The sequence below is a fragment of the Alexandromys fortis genome, unplaced genomic scaffold (genome assembly GCF_014885135.2).
Source record: "Alexandromys fortis isolate MF-2015 unplaced genomic scaffold, M_Fortis_MF-2015_v1.1 scaffold_22, whole genome shotgun sequence".
Classification (NCBI taxonomy): Eukaryota; Metazoa; Chordata; class Mammalia; order Rodentia; family Cricetidae; genus Alexandromys; species Alexandromys fortis.
In genome coordinates, this window is record NW_026067900.1 from 1322502 (window position 1) to 1347406 (window position 24905).

At 46.0% G+C, this 24905-nt stretch overlaps 1 protein-coding gene across 4 annotated transcripts in view; it reads right to left on the bottom strand.

The window, feature by feature from the left end:
• Nucleotides 1–24905, bottom strand: part of Tln2 (talin 2) — a 428435-nt gene that overhangs the window by 139619 nt on the left and 263911 nt on the right. For all 4 annotated transcript variants that reach the window (XM_050125928.1, XM_050125904.1, XM_050125914.1 and 1 more), the window contains 10 exons: nucleotides 23073–23174; nucleotides 21905–21981; nucleotides 18380–18560; nucleotides 17109–17222; nucleotides 14391–14499; nucleotides 12776–12984; nucleotides 12143–12241; nucleotides 5810–5977; nucleotides 4245–4539; nucleotides 1705–1871 (listed from right to left, as the gene is read on the bottom strand). In XM_050125928.1, the coding sequence (XP_049981885.1) occupies nucleotides 1705–1871; nucleotides 4245–4539; nucleotides 5810–5977; nucleotides 12143–12241; nucleotides 12776–12984; nucleotides 14391–14499; nucleotides 17109–17222; nucleotides 18380–18560; nucleotides 21905–21981; nucleotides 23073–23174 (1521 nt within the window). The remainder of the gene's footprint in view (nucleotides 1–1704; nucleotides 1872–4244; nucleotides 4540–5809; nucleotides 5978–12142; nucleotides 12242–12775; nucleotides 12985–14390; nucleotides 14500–17108; nucleotides 17223–18379; nucleotides 18561–21904; nucleotides 21982–23072; nucleotides 23175–24905) is intronic.

Below are 24905 nucleotides of genomic sequence, written 5' to 3' on the forward strand. Positions count from 1 at the left end.
CAAACACCATCTTTATAATAAAGACCAAGCCTCATGGCTATGCAGCTCCAATTGCAAGAAGTAACACTGTAAATCAGTCTGGGGTGTCTGTACAAATTACCTTGTAATTGGTGATTTCAAAAACTCAAGGCTTCAAAGACATTTAAGGCATTATCACAAACTACTACATTAGTATGTATGCTTTCTATTTTCATTTAGCAGCTGAAATTTAAGTAAAAAGAAATATATTTTCTTCTAGTCTGGAGTTTAATTTTACAAATCTTGTAAGATAAAAGGCCCTGGGAATCTAATTCCAGGAGGAAGAAGAGTTGTGTGGGCATCATTTACTTAACAAAAACAAAACCATCAACTGTTCCCTGTTTGCTGATTTCAATTACTATTATGCCAAACACTGAAGGTCAATACAAACAAAAAAAAAAGAGTCAATCTTATTGTAGGAGAAAACAGAATGGCCTTTATTAGAGAAGGGTGGAGGGAGGGACAGACAGACAAAGGATGGAAAACAGTGAGAAGCTTCAGTGTATAGTTGGGATTGACCTCTAACATTCTGTAATGCAGAGGGGAAGCTATGGCCGAGGATAACTAACTACATACATATGGTGAAAATGCACACACAGCGAATGTTGAGAGTGATGGACAGAAGTATATGCTCTTGTGAGTCAATTTCAGTTTCTGATTTGAAGAAAGAGGCTCTGATAAATCTCTCCCCATCAGATATCCTAACTGGTATGACAGACCTTGATGGTGCATGTTTTCACATCACTGCTGGAACATTTTAAGGCAAAAGTAAATGTCAAAAATGAAGATTCCATTGGAAAAACAAGGGCTTGAACGGAGCATGATGAGAGGAGGTGCGGAGGCTAAAGGCTGTGCAAAAGAAATCGTGTCCTTAGGGAGTAATCTGGGAGAATGGAGACAAACAGATGGCACCCAATTATAATAAAAGTGCAAAGCTGCTGCCCTTAACTGTCAGAAGAGTATGGCACCCACGTGGCTGTCACCAGTATACTTGGTACTTTAGCTAGGCTTGTCCTCAGAATCTTGTCAGGTTTAGTGAGATATGTAGGATTCATAAGTCATGACAAGCTGAAGTTAATGCAGGGAGTGGATACTCTTCTATTCCCTTTGAGACAAAATACAATGCTGAAATTTGATCATCCACTTGATGAGATTTAGGATCACCATGTAACAACCTTTTGGGCACAAGTGCAAAGGAGTTTCTAGACTGAGATGATTGAGGTGGGAAGACCCATCCTAACTGTGGGCAGCCCCACTGCACAGGCTGGGGTCTCAGACTAAAAACAGGAAGGCAGCTGAGCACCTGCATTTACTGGCTTCATGACTAGGGTTGTGATATGACCAGCCACCAACCGCTTCTGCCACCCTGAAGGACTGTGTGCTCAAACTGTGAGCCAAAATAAATTCCTCATCCCTTGAGTTACTCCCGGCAGGCATTTTTGTCGCAGCAATGAGAAAATCACGATGCTGGCAGAAGCAGCCATGCTTTGCTGTCTGTCCTGAGTCAGCACCTCTGTCTCATGTTCAACAACTCCTCCGTTATCTTACCTGTGCTAAATGTTACAAAGCCACTCAAGTACTCAACAAGGAGAAATCCACACTCCATCCTTCACCTTTGAAGGTAAGCTTCAAACCCCTAACACTCAACAGTGTTTGCATTTCAAGCCAAAAGACCAAATGCCCTACCTTTGCGGCTTCCACCATGCGGGCAGTGGAGTCAGCCAGGAGCTTCGCAGCTGCGAGGAGCTTCTTAGAATTCTCCATGTCAATCTCAGCCTCCGCATCTGACCTCATGGCATTAACGAGATCAGACGTGGCCTGGGCCAGCACCCGAGCTTGGCGTACCATCTCACCTAAAGGACAGGACAGCAGGTATGGGCTGTTTATTTACCATTCTGTCTACAATGATCTCAGTGGTCAGGAAGGGATTTTTTATTGCTATTTGTTTGAAACAGGGTTTCATGTGTCTCAGGTCAGCTTCTAACTCACTATACAGTCAAGGATCACCAAATCCTCTTGCCTCTATCTCCTTAGTGCTGGGATTATAGGCAAGCACCACCGTGTCTGGTTTATAAGGTGCTAGGGGGCTGAACCCCAAGGCTTTCTTATAGCTAGGCAATTTACCAAAATGAGATACACCCACAGTTTCTGGTTTGGAGTTTCTGTTTCATTTTGATTTATTTATTTATTTATTTAGGTTTTTTGAGGCAGGGTTTCTCTGAGCAATAGCGATGTCCTGGGACTCACTCTGTAGTCCAGGTTGGCCTCAAACTCAGAGATTTGCCTGCCTCCGACTCCCAAGTGCTGGGATTACAGGCATGTGCCATCACCACCCAGGTCCTGGTTTGGAGCCTTTATTTGTCCTGTTTGTCCTCGCTGTGCCTGTGACTTTATAAAAGTCTATTTCAACTTTCTTTCAGAAGTGGGAGGTCTATTATGATATAACACTAAAAATGAAACCATTCTAGGGAAAGGACCGGTTCCTCTCCATACCTTTTCTGAAGGGAGACAAGCTTTAATACATCTAGACATGTGCTAAAATCAGGATGGTGACTTCGATGGCATCGTGGGACGCACACACAAAAAAAGACACAAGTGGGAAAACTGAAGAAACCACAGTGGGAAAACCACTGTGGGTGGTGAGCAGGGACAGGACCGCAAATGCTTTGGTAGATGTGCCATGAGTTAGAGAAGATGCTAGAAACAGGAGGAAGTGGAAAGATGGGACTTTGCTACCTCTGCAACCTGTTTTTTTTTTTTTTATTTTAAAGGTGAGGGTTTACGTAAAATAACAAGCCAAACGTGAGAAGAACATCAGCAGAAAATGCAATTGTACACAGCATTTCTGGTTAGCTAGTAGCTTAAGAAGCACATAAAAGAGCACAAGATAATTTTCTCAATAACTACCAAACACTTGCCAGGCCTGTGGCACATACCTGGAATCCCAGTACGTCACCGGCCTACAGAGTATCACAAGCACAAGGCTAGTAGCCCTGACTACAGAAGAGAGTCTGTCTGTAAAAACTAGCCAAACAAAAGGACCGCCTCCCAGAACTTGTCATAAAGCATGGTTGCACACCGCAAAGCAAGAAGAAGCGGACTTCGTACAGGCAGCTAGTAGGGCTGTAAATCCTTTTTAGAGAGAAATTTCATTCAGAAGTTTAAACTTCAAAATTTGAGTATCAGTTGGCTGGGCACATCCACACATAAGCACTGCCAGTACATACAAAACTCTGAAGGCAAGTGAAGACACATTTTTAAGAAGGCTCCACATAGGAACATTTTTGTAAAAGCAAAAACAAACTTGGAAACTAAAGGTCTATTAACAGATGAGCAGTCAGAGGCCAGAGGCTAAGCTCAGTGCCCAGCACACAGCCAGAACCCTCCCTAGGTTTGATTCCTAGCACTGAGAAAAAAGGTAATTGGTTAAGCGCATGATGATGCCTCCAAAATGGGATATTATCCGTCATTTAAAAAATTCATAGAATATATAACACAATGATATTTATTTAAGCTATGAAGGGACCTCCGTCTGTCTCTGTATCCACAACCTTTAAATTTAGGGGTGCTCTAGGATGGGAATGCTAACTTGTCTTCTATAGCAGCCATTTTACCATTTATCAGTACAAAGATCAAGTGGTCAGTTCTGGGATCGAGAGGGCACAGTGACCGGATAAATTCAGAGCAGTTTGCTTTTCAGCAGGCTGGAAAGGTATATTGCATATATAGCTTTAATTTACAGCATAAGTATATCACAGTATATTAAAATGTCCCACTCTGCACCTCCCCAGGAAATGCTAACAAGGAGTGGGTGAATCCCACCTGCTGTCTGCTGTCCCTCCTGGTTTTCTACAGTGACCTTGACCCCCCCACACTTCTAGTGGATCTCTACATAAATATCTTTATTCCAAGCTTTGTTCCTGATTCCTTGGGTGGCTGCTCTGCTGACTTTACCAACTATGTCCTGCAAATGGGATAAAAGAACTTATTAAAAAAACTGTAAATTCAAATAATGAAATTCTGATGAGGCTTTTAACTGTGGCCCTGGAACAGGTTGGCAGGACTCCCGGATCTTTCCCTGTGCCTCAGTGAGCAAGTTTTGGGCTAAGGAAGATATTCTATTTGCTCTTGCTGGTTATTCTAGAAGCCTTTGCCTAGAAAGTGACTGTCACCATGAGGAAAACCCACACCTAACCAATCCCTCCTCCACCAAATCAGTGCCTCACCAGCATCACCCATGGAACTGAAGATGCTCTCGGTGACACACATGATGGTGTCGGTGGCCTGGTCATAGCGGCCAATGGGCTCGCCACGGCTGGCGAATTGCCGCACGTGCTGCAGGAGGTCGTGCAGGGCCTGGCTGACCACGCTGGCTGCCGCGCTGACCTGCTTCAGAAGCTCACTGTCGCCAGTGGCCGCCTGGCAGGCACGGACACAGTTTTCCACAGAGCGGTCCACCAGCTTCCCAGCCTCGATCAGCTGCTCCTGGCACACAGGAGAGCTGATGGTGGGGCTCACGACCTGGAAAGATACAGAAAAAGTTTGCTGCAGGGGATATTCCTGGTGCCCCAGGATGCCCAGCGTCTCCCTCAGGGCCCTTTGATCTTCAGTTAGCATGCATACCGATGTGGTAACCCTCACACTATTATACTTTCTTTGTGATTTGAGAAATCCTACTAATTAGCCGTGCGTGGCAGTCCTCAATACCCTGTACTTAAATAAGGACAAAAATCTTAATATTTATCACTTATATGCTTTTCCTCTTAGTGACTCTTCTAGGCTGAGAGAAGGCAACTGACTACCTAGAAGAATTGCATGCATTTTCCAGAGGCCATCTGAAACTCTGCCTGCTCTTCCTCAAAGGCTAGGGAAAGTCTGTCAGTCCTCTGTGGACTCCAGGGCTAACAGGAGCATCACTAAGGATGCCTGTGAAGGCTCCAAATCCTATCCCAGGTGGGAAAAGCCACACTGTCAATCACAGATCTACACAGCAGGAAATGGGAAGACCAGAAGCAGAAGCCCCCATCCTCGGAGAAGCAGACATGCATGATGGAGTGAGGGGCACCTCGAGTCGGGGCAGGTCTGAGTCATAACTGCAACTCTGCTGCTTACTTCCATGGCCGACGGCCCCTCATTAACACAGAGTCACCCCAGGTGCTTCATCAGTAAATGAAGGGTAATGCCTGCTCAATGCGCAGGACTGCTGGGCAAACCCAGTCATGTGATTCTGATACAATGAACGCACCCTGGAGCCATTCACAGGAAGGATGACTAGGCCTCCCCAGGAAGCTGTGGGTTCAGTATGAACCCCTGTGCCACCCATTGTAAAGCCTCTTTTATGCCCTGGAAATAAGATGCATGGAGAGGCCGAAAGGGACATGCAGCAATTTGCATCTAATAATAGATAAGCCAATAATAAAAACAAAATTAGACTGCTTATACTAAAATCCTATCATGTCTGGCTGGGTGTGGTGGTGCACAACTTTGATTCCAGCACTTGAGAGGTGGAAGCAGATAGATCTCTGTGAGTTCAAGGCCGGCCTGGTCTCCACAGATAGTTCCAGGAGAACCAAGCTACATACTGAGAACCTTGTCTCCACCTCCCAAACCACTCCGGCAAAAGACCAAAAAAATCCTGCCCCCGCAAATCTAAACAAACAAACAAAAAAATTCTATCATGTCCCCGCAAAGCAGCCATGGGAAGGAAGCTCCAGACCTCAGGCTACCTAGTGACTGGTGACAGGTGATAATATATGACACTATAGGAAGGCTGGCGTGCCAGCCGGCTTACCTTGGCACATGCCACAAGCTGGGAGGTGGAGAGAGCACACTGGGTGGCTGCAGCGATCACTCTGTTCTGCAGGACGGTGTCTTCGGCCACCTGGGCCACATTCTTCGCCTTGAGTACCAACATGGCAGCGGCATTGGCAACAGCTTTAGCCAGACTCATTAAAACATCCTAGGAAAAGGGGACCAAAGCTACTATTTCTTGTTTTGTTTATTTTATTTTGTTGTTTTTTTTAATCACCCTTCAAACACTAAAACTGTGTGGAATGCATCCAAACTTTCTATTAAAACCTCACTTGGCTTTTATAGGGTTTCATCACCTCAATTTTTTCCTTTATTATTTGAAAATAATATTATTCTTATACATTATTAGGAAAACTTGCATACTAATAACAAAATAAGTTCCTGTAGACAACGAGTAGCACATGTTTCATATAAAACAGGTCGGGGGCTGCGGAGATGGCCCAGCCATTAACACACAAGCACCAGGACCCGAGGATCCCCAGTGCACATGTAGAAAGCCGCAGGCCAAGCACACATGCTTGAGATGAGCTGTCAGCCCAGAGACAGGGAGATCCCTGGGGCTCACTCGTCAGCCAGCCTACCCTACCAGTGAGCTTCTGATCCTGAGACAGAGTAGACCGTCTCAAACCTACCCTAATCAGTGAGTTTCTGATCCCAAGACAGACTAGACCGTCTCAAACCTACCCTAATCAGTGAGCTTTGGATCCTGAGACAGACTAGATCGTCTCAAAAGGACAGTGGAGAGTGAGTGACTGAGGGAGACATGTGACATCAAACTCTGGCACTTATATGCATGCATATGTGCATATGTACCGAAGAGACACATACACGCACATATGAGCACATATATAGATCCCCCAAAATACCACACACAAATTTAAACAGGAAAGGAGTCAGACTGAAGGGGAAGGGCATAACTGCCGATTCATGTTCATGTTCTCCTGTTGATTCTAGACTCTCGTATGTGTGATGAATGTGTGGTGTCAGGAGAAACAAATACATATTCAGATACCACCACTACCACCTGCAGTAGGCAGGCATTAAATCACCACCTCCAAACCGTCAGGCCCCAGCGTAAGTTGAAAAATTATCTTTTGGACGTCTTGCTTGTTACGATCCGAAAGTCAGCTGCTTCTCTGCCTCCAGAAAGCAACATATGACACACAGAGACAAATTGATGGCACCGATGCCCACAGCCCTCGGAGAGCCAAAGACTGCTCTGCTCTGAACATAACTTATTCTCAGTGTTCAGAACCTTCCGCACAGGGATTGGATTACGCGAGCAGAAGAGAACCTGCATAAATAAACTAGTGGCAAGATGATGGGGATCAGGAGGCATGCCTCAGTTAGCAGACAGCTTGCCTAGCAGAGGTGAAGCCCTGGGTGCCATGCCTATGAACCAGCTATGGTGGTGCCTTCCTGCAATCCCAGAATCTGGGAGGCAGAGCAGGGGACCTGAGGTTCAAGGTCGTCTTGGGCTAATCGAATTGGTAGGCCAGCTTAGACGACATAAAACCCTATCTCAAAACAACAACAACCTTCTCTAAGAAAGGGTGCGAGGGCTGCTGGGAACTCAAAGCTCAGTTTATGAAAGGCATTCGCCTGCAGGAGGGAGAATCCTTTGATTCCAACTGCCAGACCTGTCACCTGTCAGTCTGACCTGAAGGGGAAACACTTCTCCATTTAATTTACTTCAGTGCTACAAATATTGAAAGCAGATTATTTGATTTAGAAATACCTTCCCTGGCACCCAAGCTATTGTTACTTTGAGCAAGCATGTCAAGGCGTTTCTCCAGAGGAATTGTGGTCAGAAGTCTTTAGTTATTCATCAACTAATATATATATATATATATTTTTTTTTTGAAAAAAGCACATTTGGTTCTAAACATCAAGGACACCCACAGGGTCTTTACAATGAAAGATTTTATGAGAAAATATATTGGAAATGGTGTCCAGGCTGAACAGTTCATACTGCTGACAAATACATGTGACCCAGGCAATTCTAAAAAGTAGCAAATAGCCTAAAGAAACTGATTTTGGGGGCTGGGGAGATGGCTCATTAGGGAAAAGACACTGGCTGATATACCTGATGGCCAGAGTTTGGTCACTGGGAACCCCATGATTAAAGGAGACTCTTTAAGTTGTCTCTGACCTTCACATGTATGCAGTGGTAAAGTGGTAAGCATGCACACACACACACACACACACATGCATACGTGTGCACACACAATACACAAATGTAATAAAATGGAAAAAAAGAAGTTGATTTTAAAATAGATGAAAATAAAGTGGTCTTAAAAGAACCATTTACTGTGCCCTTTCATGGGTCTGTGGCAGTGTCTGGGTGTACAAGAAAATGCCGATGACACTTTCGGGAGTCAAGTGGCATTTAACTGCTCATGGCTCTCGAGAATTGTTCCCCTTTCAGCCCCCACCGATCTTGGACATCTGTCTCTGAATTCAGGTTAAAAGCAATTTGGATGTCACAAATTACTAACAAGACTTTAAAACCTAACTTTCTGAAGCCAACCAGAGCAATATTTCATGTTTTACGAATCCATCTGCTCGCACAGGGTCACCCACGACCACGATTGTCACAAAGGACTTTGTTTGAGTCATTTAAAGAAATTCTGTTTCTTCCAAAACAAATAGGAAAAGAATGGGAACCTGCAGTTAGAGCTGCTGACCAGGTCTTTGTCAAACTTTTCAATAAGTCCACTGTTGTGTAGTGTGTGTGAAATAAATCCTTGTCAGCTCTGGGAACACGCAGTACATTGAGAATACAAGGAAGGCTCCACCCTCGAACTCAAGACACAGAAGATCAGAGTGGAAACCCATTGCCAGTGGGCCCATGACTGCAGGAGGCTGGGGCGCTCATCTCACTGCGCTAATCCTCCTCTAAAGACCGCACTCTCTGAACCATTCCACCGTGTCCCTGAACACGGTCCCTAGCGTGGCCAAAGAGAAACGAACAGGAGGCAGAGTCTGAATCTGAACACTGTAGACAATCCATCAAAGAGACAGAGAATGCAAAGATTCAGAAAACTGTAAGAGCAGTGGCATGCCTGACGGGAATCGACAGCATGTCCTCCACCGCCCTCGACACCGGACAAAGTATTGTTTTTGGGTGTGCAGTTGAGCGTGGAAACCAGAGCACAAGCTCGGGTACCATTCCTCAGGAGCTGTCTGCCTTGTTTTTGTTTGTTGTTTGTTCTGAGATAGGGTCTCTCACTGACTACAGGCGTGCCAACTCGGCTAGGCTGGCTGGCCAGTAAGTCCCAGGGGATCTTCCTGTCTTTGTCTTCCCAGTGCTGACATTACAAACACACATACTACTGTGTACACCCAGCTTTAAACATGAGAATGGAGGATTTAACTGGGGGCTTCACGCTTTCATAGCAAGTACATTACCGCCCGAACTATCTCCCTGGTCCCCAGAAAGCAATACTTTAGAGGAAAGTAAATTGAGTGCTTAAAGATAATGAAGCCTAGCAAGCTAGCAGCTGAATCTAATATAGACCAAATTCCTAAGAGTTATCTGCCTAGGAGAATTACCTGTACCAATATAAAATGTGAGGCCAGCACAAAGACAGTATGGAGATCTAAAAGGGAATCAGGATGGGGACAAGAGTAGGTGTCAGTGGGGTCTATTTATTATGTGATCTGCGGTGAATTCTGCACACAGCAAGGAGGCTTCTAGAAATCTCAGTGTAGAAATGACTTCCGGGAAGTGATTACTGGGACCCAGTCTCTACTGCGTACTGAACATATTAACTGCTGCTCAGGACATGAATGGGTCCTGGGGTCCCAGAACCACAAGTGCAGGGACAGGAAGGAGACACAGACAACACTATGGATGAAACTTTAAGTTTCTCTTCACATATACAATCATGATTTAGTCCATGTGACACACCCTGCCCCAGTAACGCTAGGGAAAATGGTATCCTGGCTTGTTTTATGTCAACTTAACACAAGCTAGAGTCATCTGGAAGGAGGGAGTCTTGACTGAGAAAATGCCTTTATAAGATCCAGCTATAAGGAAATTAATTTCCTTAATTAATGACTGATGAGGGAGGGCCCAGTCCATGGTGGGTGATGCTATCCATGGCTGGCAAGCTGTGGTGAGCAAGCCAGGAAGCAGCACCCGTCCATGGCCTCTGCATCAGCTCCTGTTTCCAGGTTCCTGCCCTGTTTGAGCTCCTGTCCTAGCTTCATTCAGCGATGGACTACAATGTGGAAGTGTGAACCAAACAAACTCCTTTCCTCCCCAAGTTCCTTTGGTCATGGTGTTTCGTCATAGCAACAGTAACCCTAACTAAGACAAGTGGCATGTGGTCATCCATGAGGTAAAAAGCCAGAATGCCAGGGAAAGCTAAGAGAGGGGAAGCTGTTTGATCTCTTTCTAGAAAATATTATGATGTTAGTGACCAATGAAGAGGTGGTCAAAGGGGATGTAGAAAAAAAGGCATCCTCTTGCATTGTGGGAAGGATGTATTTAAGGTATTAAGTGGTTGATAAAATCAGTAGTTAGGATCATTGCTGCCCTTCCAGAGGTCCTGAGTTCAATTCCCAGCAACCGAATAGTAACTCGCAACAGATGTCCATGAAGACAGAGCATATATATATATATATATCTTTAAAGAAAAAAGGGATGTCATTTTTCTGAATTTGGTAGTGTCAGTTCTTCTATATTTGAATTTTTAAGATTTCTGATTTCATAATCAGTGTTTCACATATAGCTATATATTGCATTATGACAATTTAGACAACAGTGACTAAAAAGGCCAGGGTCGAGGATATAGAGTACTTGCTTGGCATGCATAAAGTCTTATGTCCTATTCCCAGAACCACATAAAACAAGTCATGATGGTGCACGCCTGTAATCATGGCATGATGAAGAAAGCAGGAAGACCAGAATTCCAGAGTCACCCTCAGATACGTAGTGAGCCTGAAGCCAGCTCAGGCTACCTGAGACCACATGGCCAAAAGTGAAATAACGGGAGTGAGAAACAGCTAAGTGGTTAAGAGTGCTTGCTGTTGTTGCAGAGGACATGAATTTAGTCACATATTCTTGGTGGCTCAACACTGACTGCATCTTTACCTCCAGGGGCTCTGACACCTTCTTCTGTCCTCGAGGGTACCCTCATGCACATGCATACAGAGGCACACATTCACATAAATAAAAGTAAGCTAAATAAAAAGTAAAATGTAAAGGCCAGTGAAATTCAATCGAATTATCAGACAATGAATTTGCTAGATTTAGATTAAGCATATTCTTTAGAAGGCATAGCTTAGAAATTAAATATTCTAATTGGGACAGACTTATGTATTACTTGCAAAATCAGAGACATTTAAAGAGGAATAAGAGGCCTTGGCCCTGAGTATATGGCACAGAGCTCACCCTGGCCTACAACCTCAGGCTTAGTCCTCAACGCGTTGACTGTGGGTCAGGGGGAGGCAGACAGGCTGAGATCTTGTCTGAGCTTCAATGTTGTGAAACTGGCAGTGAATCAAGCCAGCTGCAGACAGTAGCAACAGCTGCTCAGTGCAAGACTCTAGTACTGAAGAGTCTAGGCCACAAAATCATTTCTCAGTGGGGCGCTGCACACGACACAGCATCCCTGCATAGCCAGTTCTTAGCTCAGCCATTGAGTGCTTGTTAGGTTAGGCTGAGTTAAATACCCAGATCCTACTTTTAAAATATGGTAGTTTAGAAACATGCTTTTGAAAAGCAAAGGCTGGAGCTGAAGCTATAGCTCAGGGGACGTGGTGGGGCATGTAGTGCCGCAGAGGCTGAGAGACGCTGATCTCCGGGGCTTGACTGCTTGTCGGCTTGGCTGAATCAACAGTTCCCAGGTCCCAGTGAGAAACTTTATCTCAAAACCAAAAAGAAGGTGAACAGCATCCTGAGAGATGCTATCAGAGGCTGGACTTCGGCCTCCACACATATGTGCACATACGTGCAAGTACACCAACATCCGCATGCAAAATAAAAACAACATTGATGTCACAAAGAATGAGGCCATTAGAAACTCCTCCCCACAAAATAAAACAAGACTTGCTGAGAATGGTCAGTATAGAGGTTGGGTAGCCAAGAGAAAGGGATTCATGATTACCTTATCCACTGTTTTGCTCATAAAATGTTCAAGAAACTGATAAACAACTAAAAGACCTCACTACTCAAATCATCTCCTTTGATCTTACTCTCAACAGCCCCAGGAAGTCGGGGCTTGCATCCCAATACATCCTCCTTGCGAGGTCAGACTCATCACTCAGACTCCTTTCCAAGACTGGGAAGCCGCAGACATCTTACTTGGAATCGCTCATCTGTCTCGTTCTCTCCGATCTGTCTCAGGAGATCACCACTGGCTTGGCCGATGCTCCCAGCAGCAGTCAAAACAGTCTGTCGAGGCTACAAACAGATACCATGATTTGGTTGGAAAGAAAATGGATTTCTTCCCAAGTCTCACCACACATCAGTATAGCGAGGAATCACACAGATCAGTTCTTCCCACACGCAAATGATGATCTTGGGTTGTATGCAAGATAGGAGAGAAAAGAATTCTGGTGAGACTGAAGCAAGAAAATGCTCATCAACAAATAATAGGCAGATGTGCTTGAAATTTCCAGGGACTCGGTCTTGCACAATAAAATCAGAGCTGGTATGTGCAGAAATCCAGTTGCAAACCTGTATGTACGCTTTTTGTGTACTAGTCATGGGGCTTGAGTAACTAGCTGCGTCTAATCAAAGACCCTTGTTGGGAAGGCTTCCTACTAGGAGCACAACCCTCCCCAGAGGTTGAACCACAGGACCCGACTCGGTTCACTAACTCTCAGTACCACCCTGAAAGAGGATGGCAGAAGCCTGTCAGGAAGCCAGAGCTCCACAGACCTGAAGGGATGCAGGTATGTCATCTGAATGTGACTATGGGTCCTTAGGGCTCACCTCTCCAGAAGTAGGCTGCACGGCCTTCAGCAAATCAGACACGGCCCCGGCGAGGGTCCTGGCCGCTCTGAGAAGGTCTTCTCCACTGCCCACGTCATCGTCCATGAGGGCCGCCAGCAGCTTTACGCCCTTGGACATTTCGGTCAGGTTGGACGAGATTGTCGTGATTGCACAGCCCACGGCCGTGTAGTCAGTGTCAGCGGGGTCACCTGAGACAGAGAAGGACCAAGACCAAAGGGGGGGTGGTGATGGATGAGGAGAGCCTCGCTTGGTAGGAGGTAAGTGGGTCTGATGAGACTTCCTCAGTACTCCCACTGGCAAGAGCCCATGTCCCATTATCCTGCAGGTATCCAATACAAAACTCTGAGGTGCTCAGTGAATTGGACATCACCCTGACTCCGAGTGGCTTCGATAAGAATAAGGTCTTCTCACGTGGAGATCTCACATACTGAGACAGTGAACAAGGTTCCTGTAACCTTCCAAAGCTAAGGGTTTTGAATTTGAGAGGGGTAGTAGGAAGAGTTGGAGTGGCTGGGTAGGATGCGGAAATGATAAAAATACAGTGTACTCTGTTATGAAATATATACACACATATAATTTCAAAGTAGGGGCTAGTGAGACAGTTCAGCAGATAAGATGCTTGGCAAGGCTGATGACCCCTATTGGTTCTTCACAACCTGAACAGTGGAAGGAGAGATCTAACGCCTGAAGGCTGTCCACTGCTCTTCACATGCGCACTGTGGCACACGTGTGTAACCCCACCCACGCTGGTGAGCAAATGTAACTAAAAATTAAAAAATAAAGTTCCAAAGCAGACTAGGAAGATAGCTCAGTCAGCAAAGCATTTTCCTTGTAGATCTACATTAAAAAAAAAAAAAAAAAGCTAGCCATGATGCTATAAACTTGTCATCCTAATGCTGGGGAAATGGAGGCAGGTGGAACCCTGGGCCTGATGGAGAGTTAGTCCGGACCTATTTGCAGAGGTTCTGGTCAATGAGAAACCCATCTCAACAAAGAGAAGGACTGTGCTTGAGGAGGGGCAGCTGAAGTTGTACCATGACTTCCACAAATGCATGCACACATACACACACATGCGGAAGCACACATGTATTCTCTCTCTTTCTCTCTCCTCGAATTCCAGTGCATGACCCCAGCACAGGGGTCGCTCTATTCCTGAAACATTGGTACACTGCAGAGAGAAGTCTAGGTATTTCCTAGCTCTCACCAGATGTATGAGGGTGGGAGTCAGGCTACCCCAGAAGAGACAACTACTGGATAAGACAGGCAAAGGATAGGTGCTTGGCATGTCCAGACCCTTTCTAGATTCTAAGCTCTCCACAGGATAAACCGGCCCCAAAGACTTTGAAATATGTCCACACACTGATGGACAATGGACACCAAGTGAGCGCTTTTAAATGATGCACGATATGAACAAGAAGGAATGCAATGCTCCTTACATTTATTTCTCTTGGATCATTTGGAGCAAATGCTTAATCAGGCCAGATGTCTAAAAATAGACTGTCTTCTTACAGTATAGCAATCTGTTGCTGCAAAGAATGAATATGCACACAAATACACACACACACACGCCAGTGCAAATCACCCAGGGACTTACCAGCCGTGAGGTTGACAACTGAAGCTGTCCCAGCTGTGATAGCATCGACTTGAGAGTGGATTTCATGTTTGGATTCATCCACCTTGTTCTGAACCCATACCCTAGATGCCTGTAAAACCAGACAACGGAATGACATAATCGCAGCACTGATTTGCCCAGGAGACCAGAGAAGCTGAGCCATAGAATGAGACCAGAATTTGGCCGCACTCTCCTGCCTGCGCCAGCAGTGAACAAGCCCACGTCGCTTAAACCATATCCTGAGCAGGTTTCCCGTGTGCCCAGAGATGTTAAAGGTCTATAAATTCTCTCTAACTTTTCCTGCAATGTAAAAAAAAAAAATGTTTACAACTTCTAGAAAAAGTAGTTTGAGATGGCTATTATCTGGGTGAACACAACTGCAAAAGAGTCGAGGATCATGTACAGCACTTCCTCCGAGACCCAGGGCACATCACAGAAGGGAAGAAGAAAATGTAAAAGCTGGAGAGAAGAGCGCTGTGGTGGTTTGAATGAGCGTGGCCCCCACAGGTCCCCAGTTGGCAGAACTGTTTGGAAAGGATTAGGAGGTGTGGCCTTGTTGGAGGACATGTTTCACTGGGGGCAGGGGTGGAGGTTTCAGAAAGCTAAAACAAGCCCCTCTCTGCCTCCTACTTGTAGATCAAGATGGAGATTTTAGCTATTCCTTGCACCATGCTTTCATTCCAACATCATAGACTCCGACCCTCTGAAACCATAAACCTATTTAAACACTCTCTTTCCTAAGGGTCTTTGTCATGATGTCACAGCAATAGAGAGGTAAGACAGGTGGAGTGCTGTACACGCAGGGCTCTGGGCGTGACACGGATGCCTCGCACTAACTCTGTATGTGAGTTAACACTAACACTTGATGGTAATCTTCACTTTGCTTTTGGAGGCAGCAGAGTTAGAACTTGTGCGTGTCAGCTCACAGGGGTTCTTGACCAACACGGAAGTTTTTTCTATGGGCACGACATGAACTATCATGAAGAAAATCAAGTATCAGGGCCACGTGCAGGTGGCATTTTCCCCAGTTTGCTTGGGAAGCTTCTGCTCTGTCAGGTGGCAGGACAATGGCAAATCACACCCAAGTCCGGGGCTTTGCCCTTTTCCTACTACAGAGGCTCAAAAGGCATTCCTAGCTCTCATATTTTGTTTCTAGCAAGCAGGTGCGTCCAACCTGAAGACTGTGGGTTACAAACAGCTGATGATAGCTATGAATGGAGCCTAATACATTTCATATTTTCATATATAATTTCACTTATGTCAAAAGTTTGGATTATGTCTGCTTGTAAACTGTCTATTGTCTAGCATTTCAGGGCTCACTTATCAAATGATGATTTATATTGATAATGATGACTCTCCAAGTAAGGCACTGATCTAGGTCCAGGGGAAACACATATTATCCTTAGCATATTCTAATTCTTCAAATTCTGGTGAATTGGGACAGTCACCTCCACGTATTTTAAGGCTCTGTCTCCCAACTGTTCTGGATAGGAAAGGCCATTATTTATTTCCACTCTAGTTCCCTGAGGAAAATGTAAAAGGAATTCAAGGACTTGAGAGAAATGGTATAAGGGGCAGTAGCAACCTTAGAGATGGAAAACAGCATTCAGGGACAACTTTGAAACAGTGATCCCACTAGACAGGATGAGGTGGCAGAAAGCATCTCAGTGCTGGCTCCGGCAAGGCCGTCAGTTTATCCTATGGCAGTGGTTTCTCCCTGGGACTGCCCATCAAAAGAGGAAGGCAAACCAACCAACCAAACCTGCTCTGTTGCCCAGGCCTGCGCACTGGACACTGACTTGAATAACCTGAGATTTGTGATGGGGTGCAGAGAAAGGAGAGGAGGGAGAAGAAGGTGGCAGGGAGCAAGCTTGCTGGCCAGTGCTTTTTAAAGTTTAGCATGCCAACAAATCCCAGGGGCAGCAGGCTAACAGGCACAGCGACAGAGGGTGCTGAGGGGCCCTTGATTTCTGCTTCTCTCCTAAGAACCTGGGTGATGGCGATGTTGCTGTCCTTCAGACTGCACCTTGAAGTGTGAGGCCTTAGCTGATTTTTGTGCAGCAGCCCCCAGAAGGCCTCAGTGCTCATCAGCTCACCCTGCTGCAAGGTCAGCAGTGTGACAGCCAAGCCAGGGCTCGACAAAACACTGTATTTAGCCAGTATCCCCAGGAATGTGTTGGGAACACACATTCGTAGGACCCACCCCATACCCACTAGATCAAAACCACACGCGAAGAGCAGAACATAAGCGAAGATGATTGCCAGGGCCCTGAGGTAGGGTCTAACAAGCCATCCGTGAGATGCCATTGTGTACTGAGATCTGAGAGCTGCTGGCAGTATTTAAAATGACAAAGCCAGCTACCTGAGTTGAGCGCTTATTAGATGCTAAGTGAATGCTAAGAATTGGATCATCACCTCCTCCCATTATCCCTGATCACAGATGACAGGGGAAAAGCTTGCGTGGGTGAGATGCCCAGATGCACACAGCCAGTGAATAGAGGAGCTGGGATCAATGGACTCCCGGGTCTATACTTAGCACAATAGTAAGAGAGAATCAAAGACCCAATGTATACCAAGACATACAGATTTCGTTACCAGCTAGCTGAAGACAGCGTCATCCAGTGGAACCCAGACAGAGCACGTTGCCTTACTCCGAGTCAAGACAGAGACACAGGATGAGAAGCACTGATGGATATTTACCATATCTTGTCCGAGAGGTGGCAGTGAGTCGAGCTCGCTGAGGTCATCCTGAGCCTGCTGGACAGCGTGCATGCTTGTGTTGATGGTCCCCATAAGGGCTTGCTGTGCCGAAGTCTGCAAAGGCGGATGAGCGCAAGGTGGTGAGCAGTATTTGGGGACTGACTGGGTCCCCTTGCAAACCAGAACAAAACTAAACCTCCTCAGTCGAGAGCACATCTCATTACGCACCTGAACTAGCTCCCATTTCAACCTGAGGGCTAGAAATAGCGCATTATATTAATAGAACACAAAGCGAAGGTGATTGCAGTGAAGGGCTTATAATCAGAAGGGTGTGGAGGGCTTAATTAGCAGACAAGAAGGCTGACGAGCATCTTCACAGGGGAGTTCGGGGTACAGCTGATCTGAGTACTGTGGATAAAAGCTCTCATGCACAGAACACAGATGACAGTTTCATAAGATGGATTCTTGAACATCCTTAGGACTCTACCCAAACTCAAGAGCCAAGACACTTTTACAGCTGAATGATTTCCAAGCTTTGACATTCACGAGTTCTCAGAACCAGCCCAATAGCAAGGGATTCCCAAGGGGTTCCCAGGTCTGGGCGGTAGTGAATCAGATGAATTAGAAAAGATTCAGCAAGATTAGGTTGCAAAGGTAGATCATGGATGACTGGCCCATTCCCCACACTTTTCGAGGGTCTCAGGGCCAATCAGCTTTGTTTCTACAGCACCAAGAGGTTCATGATGGTTAACCTTTATTGCCAAGTTGAATAGATTAAGAATCACCTTGGAAACAAGCCCCTGGGCAGGTCTTTGAGCATAGATCAATTTCCAGCTTGTGTGAACTGAGGTGGGAAGCTGCAGTCTAAATGTGGGTGGCATTAGTCCACAGGCTGGGCTCCTGGACTATGAGCACCCGCGTGCCCCTCCCCTGCTTCCTAATGTGATTCACAGTGTGGTCAGCAGCCTCGTACGCTTGCTGATCCCTTCTTCCACACAACGGACTGCACTCAAAACGTTAGACAAAATATACACTTCTTTCATAAGTTGCCTTGGTCAGGTGTTTTGTAAATTGCAACAAGAAACGTAGCTAAAGACAAGCTCCCTCACTCTCTAGCCACTGATTCTAGAAAGAAACAGTTAGCCATGCAATTTCTGGCATGCAGAGTTGATGACTTATGGCTCAGATGTGAGGCACAGGGGTCCTACATAGAACCTGTCGCCATCTCTGACGGCCAAGTGGTTAACAGATGAATAACCGGGCACTCTCACCAGTGGAGGCATGTGTCCTCGGTGCATCTGTCCAACCATGACTTGCTGTTGTGGCGAGGGCATGCTACCAACATTGAAAGTCTCAGGCCCGCTGGAGCCAGAGCGCATGACAGCTGGCAATGCCACTGAGCCGTGCTCCGCTTTCCCAGTCCGGTTGAACTGCTGCTGCAGGATGGTAGACCTGTGGAGGAGATGGCTGGTCAGTGCGAAGTCGGCACCCATGGGTAGTACGGTACAGCAGGAAAACACGGAGGATGTGCACTACCCGAGGTTGTGGAGGCCACTTCAAAAGCACACAGTGGGCAGGGAATGAAGAACGGCACCACGATGCTCAGTGGGAGCAACCGAGACGAATCCCTTCAGGACCAGGGTCAGTGTCTCCAGTGGGTAGTGTTTTAGTATCCATACAATTGGTTTGTTCTCCAGACAAATGACAGTCCTACCACAATGACGTTCTGAGGGAAGGTTGGAATATTCTGTTCTATCACGTGGTCAGTCATACCGAAAGAACATTTTTCAACAGGTTTTCAGTCTAGGGAGCAATAGATGGTATTCACCCGTATTTGTGCAAATAAATTTAAGGAAATTTCACGAGTTCAAGTCCAGTGACCACAGAGGGTATTTATCATCTTTGAAGGCTTGAGAGATTCTTGCATCTTTTCCAAAAGACTTCAACCAGAGATTAGGATGTTTACACACGTGCACACACACACCCCATCTTAAGGTGTTTAGAATGAGAGGTAAACAAGCTATAAGTGCAAAGGACTTTGCACATGTGTGAGTAAGGAGCTAGGTGGAGGGCAGTTTCTCAGGAACTCAGTGGGGAAGCCACAAGGGGTACAGGGGTCTGGGGAACTCAGGTGTGCCTGTAGAGGTGATGAGGGAAGAGAGATTTTATGTCAAGAGGTGGGGACGATCTCAGACCATCGCTGTTAACCAAGTTATAGAAAAGCGGAGAGAGTCAAAAGTGTGAGCAGAGGTGGGCGGTGGTTAATGAAGAGCCCTAAGAGGTCAAAGTGCGGAGAACAATCACCATTGTGTGTTCAACACTAAAACAGAACTTCCGTATAACCTTGGCCCTTGTTGGGGGAAGGGGGCGGGGTCAAAGGAGGAGGCAGAAAGGATGCAAAGGAGCTAGCGGATGGGAGGGGTGCAGCAAACGCTCTACTGAATGTGATGTGGTTGATAGGCTCGAGTCACAGCAGGCACAGCTACCTGAACAATAGCTGCACAATAACAAGCTCCACGGCCTTCTAGCACGGAGTGGGTCTTATGGGGCCCCAGCACTAGCTGAGGAGCCCATGGGAGTTGATTTTTGTTCAGGGCAGAGAAGTCATTTTTCTTTGGTGGTGTAGACACTAGTAAGTTCTCCATGCTGCCCACATCTATGCTTATGTAAACAATCCTAATCAAACTTACTAGGTCACTGAACAGAGAGTCGAGAGGAGGTAGGAGATCCACTGAGGAAAGAAGGGGTCAGAGGGAGCACAAGGGTGGAGGAAGAAGGTAATGTGGGGTGAATCTGATTGAAGTAAATAACATATCTGTTCAAAATGATAGAAAATAAATATAGAACATTCATTTATATGAGCTCAGAATAGCTGACACCAGGGAATGCGGCCTGGAGGTCCGTTTCTTGTACCTCAGCAAGAACCATATGTGAAGACATGGAAGGTCTCAGGATCAGAGCTTCTGGACCATTCTTCCTGCTCATGCAGACTTAAGCCCTCGATGATGCACTAGCAGTAGAGGAAGTCCCAGACAGGCGGGGCCCTGGTGCTCTGAACACCTACACTGACAGGACTCTTCCTGTGGGATACACAAATGCTACAGATGCTGGCAAACGAACATCTCATTCTGGCAGGGAGCACTGACTTAATATACCTGCTGGACACAAGTCATTCCAAGGATGAAGGAAACAAGGCTAGCATAACACATGGCACCTTGAAATATGCCACGGCCAGTCTAGCTCCCACCTGTGTTCTTAGAGAAAACAAATTTTGGAGGGCAACATGGGCCTTTTTCTTATATAGGGAACTATGTTGGGGTCAAATGAGACAGCATGCTAAGATAAGAGCAGTTATCACAAAGTTCTGTTTAACATAAGGGTGGTCTGTGTGGCTTCCTCAGCTAGTATCACTTACTAGATATTTCTTATTTTTATTAAATCCATACTCTCATTAATAAATTGAGCTAGGAGTTATTAATCACACAATTTTTAAAAATTTTGTATGTGTGTGTGTGTGTGTGTGTGTGTGTGTGTGTCTGGGGAGGGGGCTATGTGCAGGTGTCTGTAGAGGCCAAAAGAGGGAGTCAGATCTCCTAGAGATGGAATTCTGTGTGGTTGTGAGCAGCCCAATGTGGGTGCTGGGAACCAAACTCTGGTCCTCTGTGAGAGGAGCAAGCATTCTTAACAGCTGAACAGTTTTCCCAGCCCCAAGTTGTTGTGTGCTATTCACTGTATTTTGACACTCCTGAGAATGCTAATAAAATTTGTTTTGAATCAGAGGGCAGAGCTAACTACTAGCTGACCAAAATTAAACACAGAGGTTTTTGAGGACTGAGGACAGATAGACAGACACAGGAAGCAGTAGGGTGGGGCTTAGAGAGGGTCTCAGCCCATTTGGATGGAGGAACAAGAGAGAGGAGGTGCCCGGTTGCTTTTCTGCCGCCGCTGCTTCTCTGATCATTCAGGTTCTTACCCCGATGAGTTTTTATTGATAAAGAATAATTAGAAAAATACTTCACCAAGTTTTGAATTTGAAATCGCAATGATCTTTACAATAGCAAACAAACAATATGTGCAAGTTTTGTGTGCATTATTTGTGATTCTGTCATCAAAACCAAATATAACGAAGTGATACTATTGTTATTCCTGACTTATACACAGACTCTTGAAGGGAGAAAAATCAAAGAACAGACCCCAGATCTGCTCTGGGCATAGTTCCTATGAGGAAAAAAAAATTTTTTAATTGTATTATTTTACATGTATGAGTGTGTTGCCTGCATACATGCTAGTGTACCCCATGGAAGCCCAGTGACAGTCTCCTGGTACTGGGGTTACAGGCAGTTGTAAAGTTGCCATGTGGGAACCAAACCTGGGTCCTCTGTAAAAGCAGCTGGTGCTCTTAAGAGCTGAGCCATCTCTCCAGCTCCAAGAGCAAACGGTTAGCCCTGTCTCTTTGCTGCCTCCCAGCCTGTGAGAGCAGTGTGGCCTGTCATTAGTGCCACACGTGGACTGGCAAGCCTCTGAGATCCCAGAACAGAATCAAACAGAAGGCAAGTTACAGGTCTTGAGGGAAGAACCCAATCCATGAAATTTATATCTCAAATGCAGACCATAACCCAGGAAAACCGGATGCTGCTGAAGATGGAGGTGTCCCCATGCACTGCTCAGCGCCCACATGGGACAGCTGTATGACACACACTGCTCACCTAGGGGCCATAACTGAAAAGCAAGCCTTGTCTATCCCATCACCACCTCGCCGCAGGAGGAGGCAGATCCCTGGTACCCTGGATACTTACTTTTTTGGGGAAACTGACTCTTCTAACATGGTTGATTCCTCATCCCCTTCCAGCCCAAATCTATCTTTGCTTTGTTTCTGGAGGCAAAACAGACACAACAAGGAACATCAGCAAATCTTAGCACAGGACCACCAGAAAGAGCTTGTGAGGAGACACAAACAGAATACTCAAGTTTACTGCAAATTCTGTGCACCGGAGAGTTAGCAAGCGAAGAACAAAAGCACGATGCCAATGAAAATAAAGCAGAAACCCGTGACCTGACATATAAATATATCAAGCCTTGTTTATCACTGCTTACACAGAAAGAAGTCAGGCACACTTAAAAACACTCTATCAGAATATGGCTGTTTGGATGGGTTGTATTGGGAAGCCTTAAAACGTCTGATTCTCTATATACTACAATGGCACATGGTGTCATTGTGTTGGGCAAGAACAAAAACTCAGGAAAACTACAATGAACGCTTTCAGTTTCTACAAAGTCAGGAAAGCCAAAAGCTTTCTAGAGAGAAACAGCGAGGAACCAGGAGAGACCATCCCAAGCAGCTTTCACTACCAGCTTGATTCAGCTTGAGGACTGCCCTGGAACAATGTGACCCGTGGATATGTCTGTAGGAGAGTGCTGTGATTGGATTGTTAACTGACTTAGGAGGGCCCAACCGGCTTTGGGTGGTTCCATTTCCTGGACTGCACAAGGAAGCTGGCAGAGCACGAGCCATCAGCAGCATCTTTCCATGGTTTCTGCTCTCCTTCCTTGGCTGTGAGCGCCTGGTTGGAGGGTATGCTGCTTATACAGGACAGCAAGTGGGCCCAATTTCAAGCTCCTACTAGGGTTCCTACCCATGCTGTCCAGGACAGACTGAGGCATGGAAGTGGAAGCCAGATAAACCCTTTTCCTCCTTTATGTTGCTTTTGGTCAGACTGTCTCGTCTCAGCAAGAGAAATCAAACTAGAACATAGACCACTGCTCCTTATCCAGCAGTAGCAGATACAAATACACACTACGGCAAAACTAGACATGCTCAGGGGATTCAAGGTCAGAGATCTCACACACAAGCAGTCTTAATGCCGAAGACTCAGTCTGTCAACTGAACACTTCAAATAAAGGTTTCACTTAACACGGCTCCATCATCGAGCCTTGATCTTCTTGGGCTTTGTCAACACAGCATACCTTTTTGAGGATGATGTCAATGTATCCTGCAATCAGCTGGGAAATTTGCTCCCCCTCTGTGGTCTGTACTGAGTAGTAGCTTTCCTGGTACTCCCCAAAATCCTAGAAGAGCAGCAGTAGGAGAAACACAGCTGTATTAGATAGACCAGGCATCTTGAGGCCTTGGAGAGCAGCCGTAAAGCTCTGGGACACGGCTCGCTTTTCACTGCTCTCTGCTCAAAGGAAAAGTCAACTCTGAAAGCCTATTCAACAGTGAGTATTAAAACAAATACAAAAAAACTGGGCTGTGGTGGTGCATGCCTTTAATCCCAGCACTCAGGAGGCAGAGGCAGGTGGATCGCTGTGAGTTCAAGAATAGCCTGGTCTACAAGAGCTAGTTCCAGGACAGGAACCAAAAGCTACAGAGAAACCTGTCTTGAAACTGACTCTGAAACAAACAAACAAAAAAGCTGGGGACTTGCCAACCCCCAGGACCTGAATTCATTCGCTAGAACCCATACGGTGGAAGAACAGAATTGACTTTGGCAAGTTGTCTTCTTACCTCTGTGTGCCGTGTGCCCTCCACCTAAGTAAATGCCAACATGAAAAGGGGGAAGGGGCTCCAGAAACTGTAAAGGTAGACAGACAGGACCGGAGCCTTAGGACTGAAGGGGATCTAAGGTGGTGAGCTCTCCGGCTTTCTTTTGCAACCCACTCATCCTCAAGCAGAGAACTGAGAGGCATTGCATACCTCAGCGTGTAGTAGCCGTTCTTGGAAAGCCTACTCTTTCCAGGGGACCAGGAGAGTAGCGCCCACAAGAGTGCAAGACAGGAGATGCAGCCCAACGGGGGCGGAGCTCACGAGCAGCTGAAGAGCTGTGGCCCCAGACATGCCAGGCAGGCGAGAAGGTTCACTTTATTTCAACAGCAAACACAGTGAATTTCTGTGTGGCTCCACTGTCCACTTAGTGTCACAGGCCTCGTGGCTCCTGCTTCTTCCAATCAAGGTCACTGAACAATAGTAAGCACTATGGAGAAGTGCCTTCTGCCCTCAGAGGGAGCCAGCACATCCAGACTGTATCAGAAAGATAAGGTGAGCTGGGCAGGGTGGTACACACCAACTCCCAGCACTTGAGAGGCAGAGGCTGTGAATCTGGTCCACTAATGAGTTCCTGCCCACCCAAAACCACATAGTGAGTGCCTGTCCCCAAACAAACAAATAAACACAGGTAAGGGCTAGAGAGCTATCTCCATGGTCAGGAGCACTCGCAACTCTTGCAGAGAACCTGGGTTGGGTTCGCAGCACCCACAGGGGAGTTCACACCCATCTGTGATTCCAGGGTATCTAGTGCCCTCTTCTGGCCAGGGTGAGTATCAGGCACATATAAGGTGCACAATCATATGCAGGCAAGGGTAGCAGGCTTTCTTTTGGGCCACCACCAGCTCCCAATCATGACACGAAGACTTATTATTAATTATGAATGATCAGCTTTATCTTATGCCTGTCCCACTAACTCTTATAACTTAATTTAATCTCTTTCTCTTTATCTATGTTTTGCCTTTGGGTCTTACCTTTCTTTCGTTCTATATGTCCTACTCTGCCTGGCTGGCTAGCCCTGGTCTCCCCCTCTTTGTCTCTTGTTCTCTCTTCTGTCCTTGAGCCTAGATTCATCCTCCTACTTATTCTTGCTGCCTGTCAGGCCCGCCTATCCCTCTACTGCCTACCTATTGGCCTTTTTAGTAGACCAATCAAGCGTCTTAGACAGGTGAGGTAAAACAGCAGCACATCTTTACATAACTACACAAATGCAGCATAAACAAATGTAACACATCTTTATATTGTTAAACAAATGC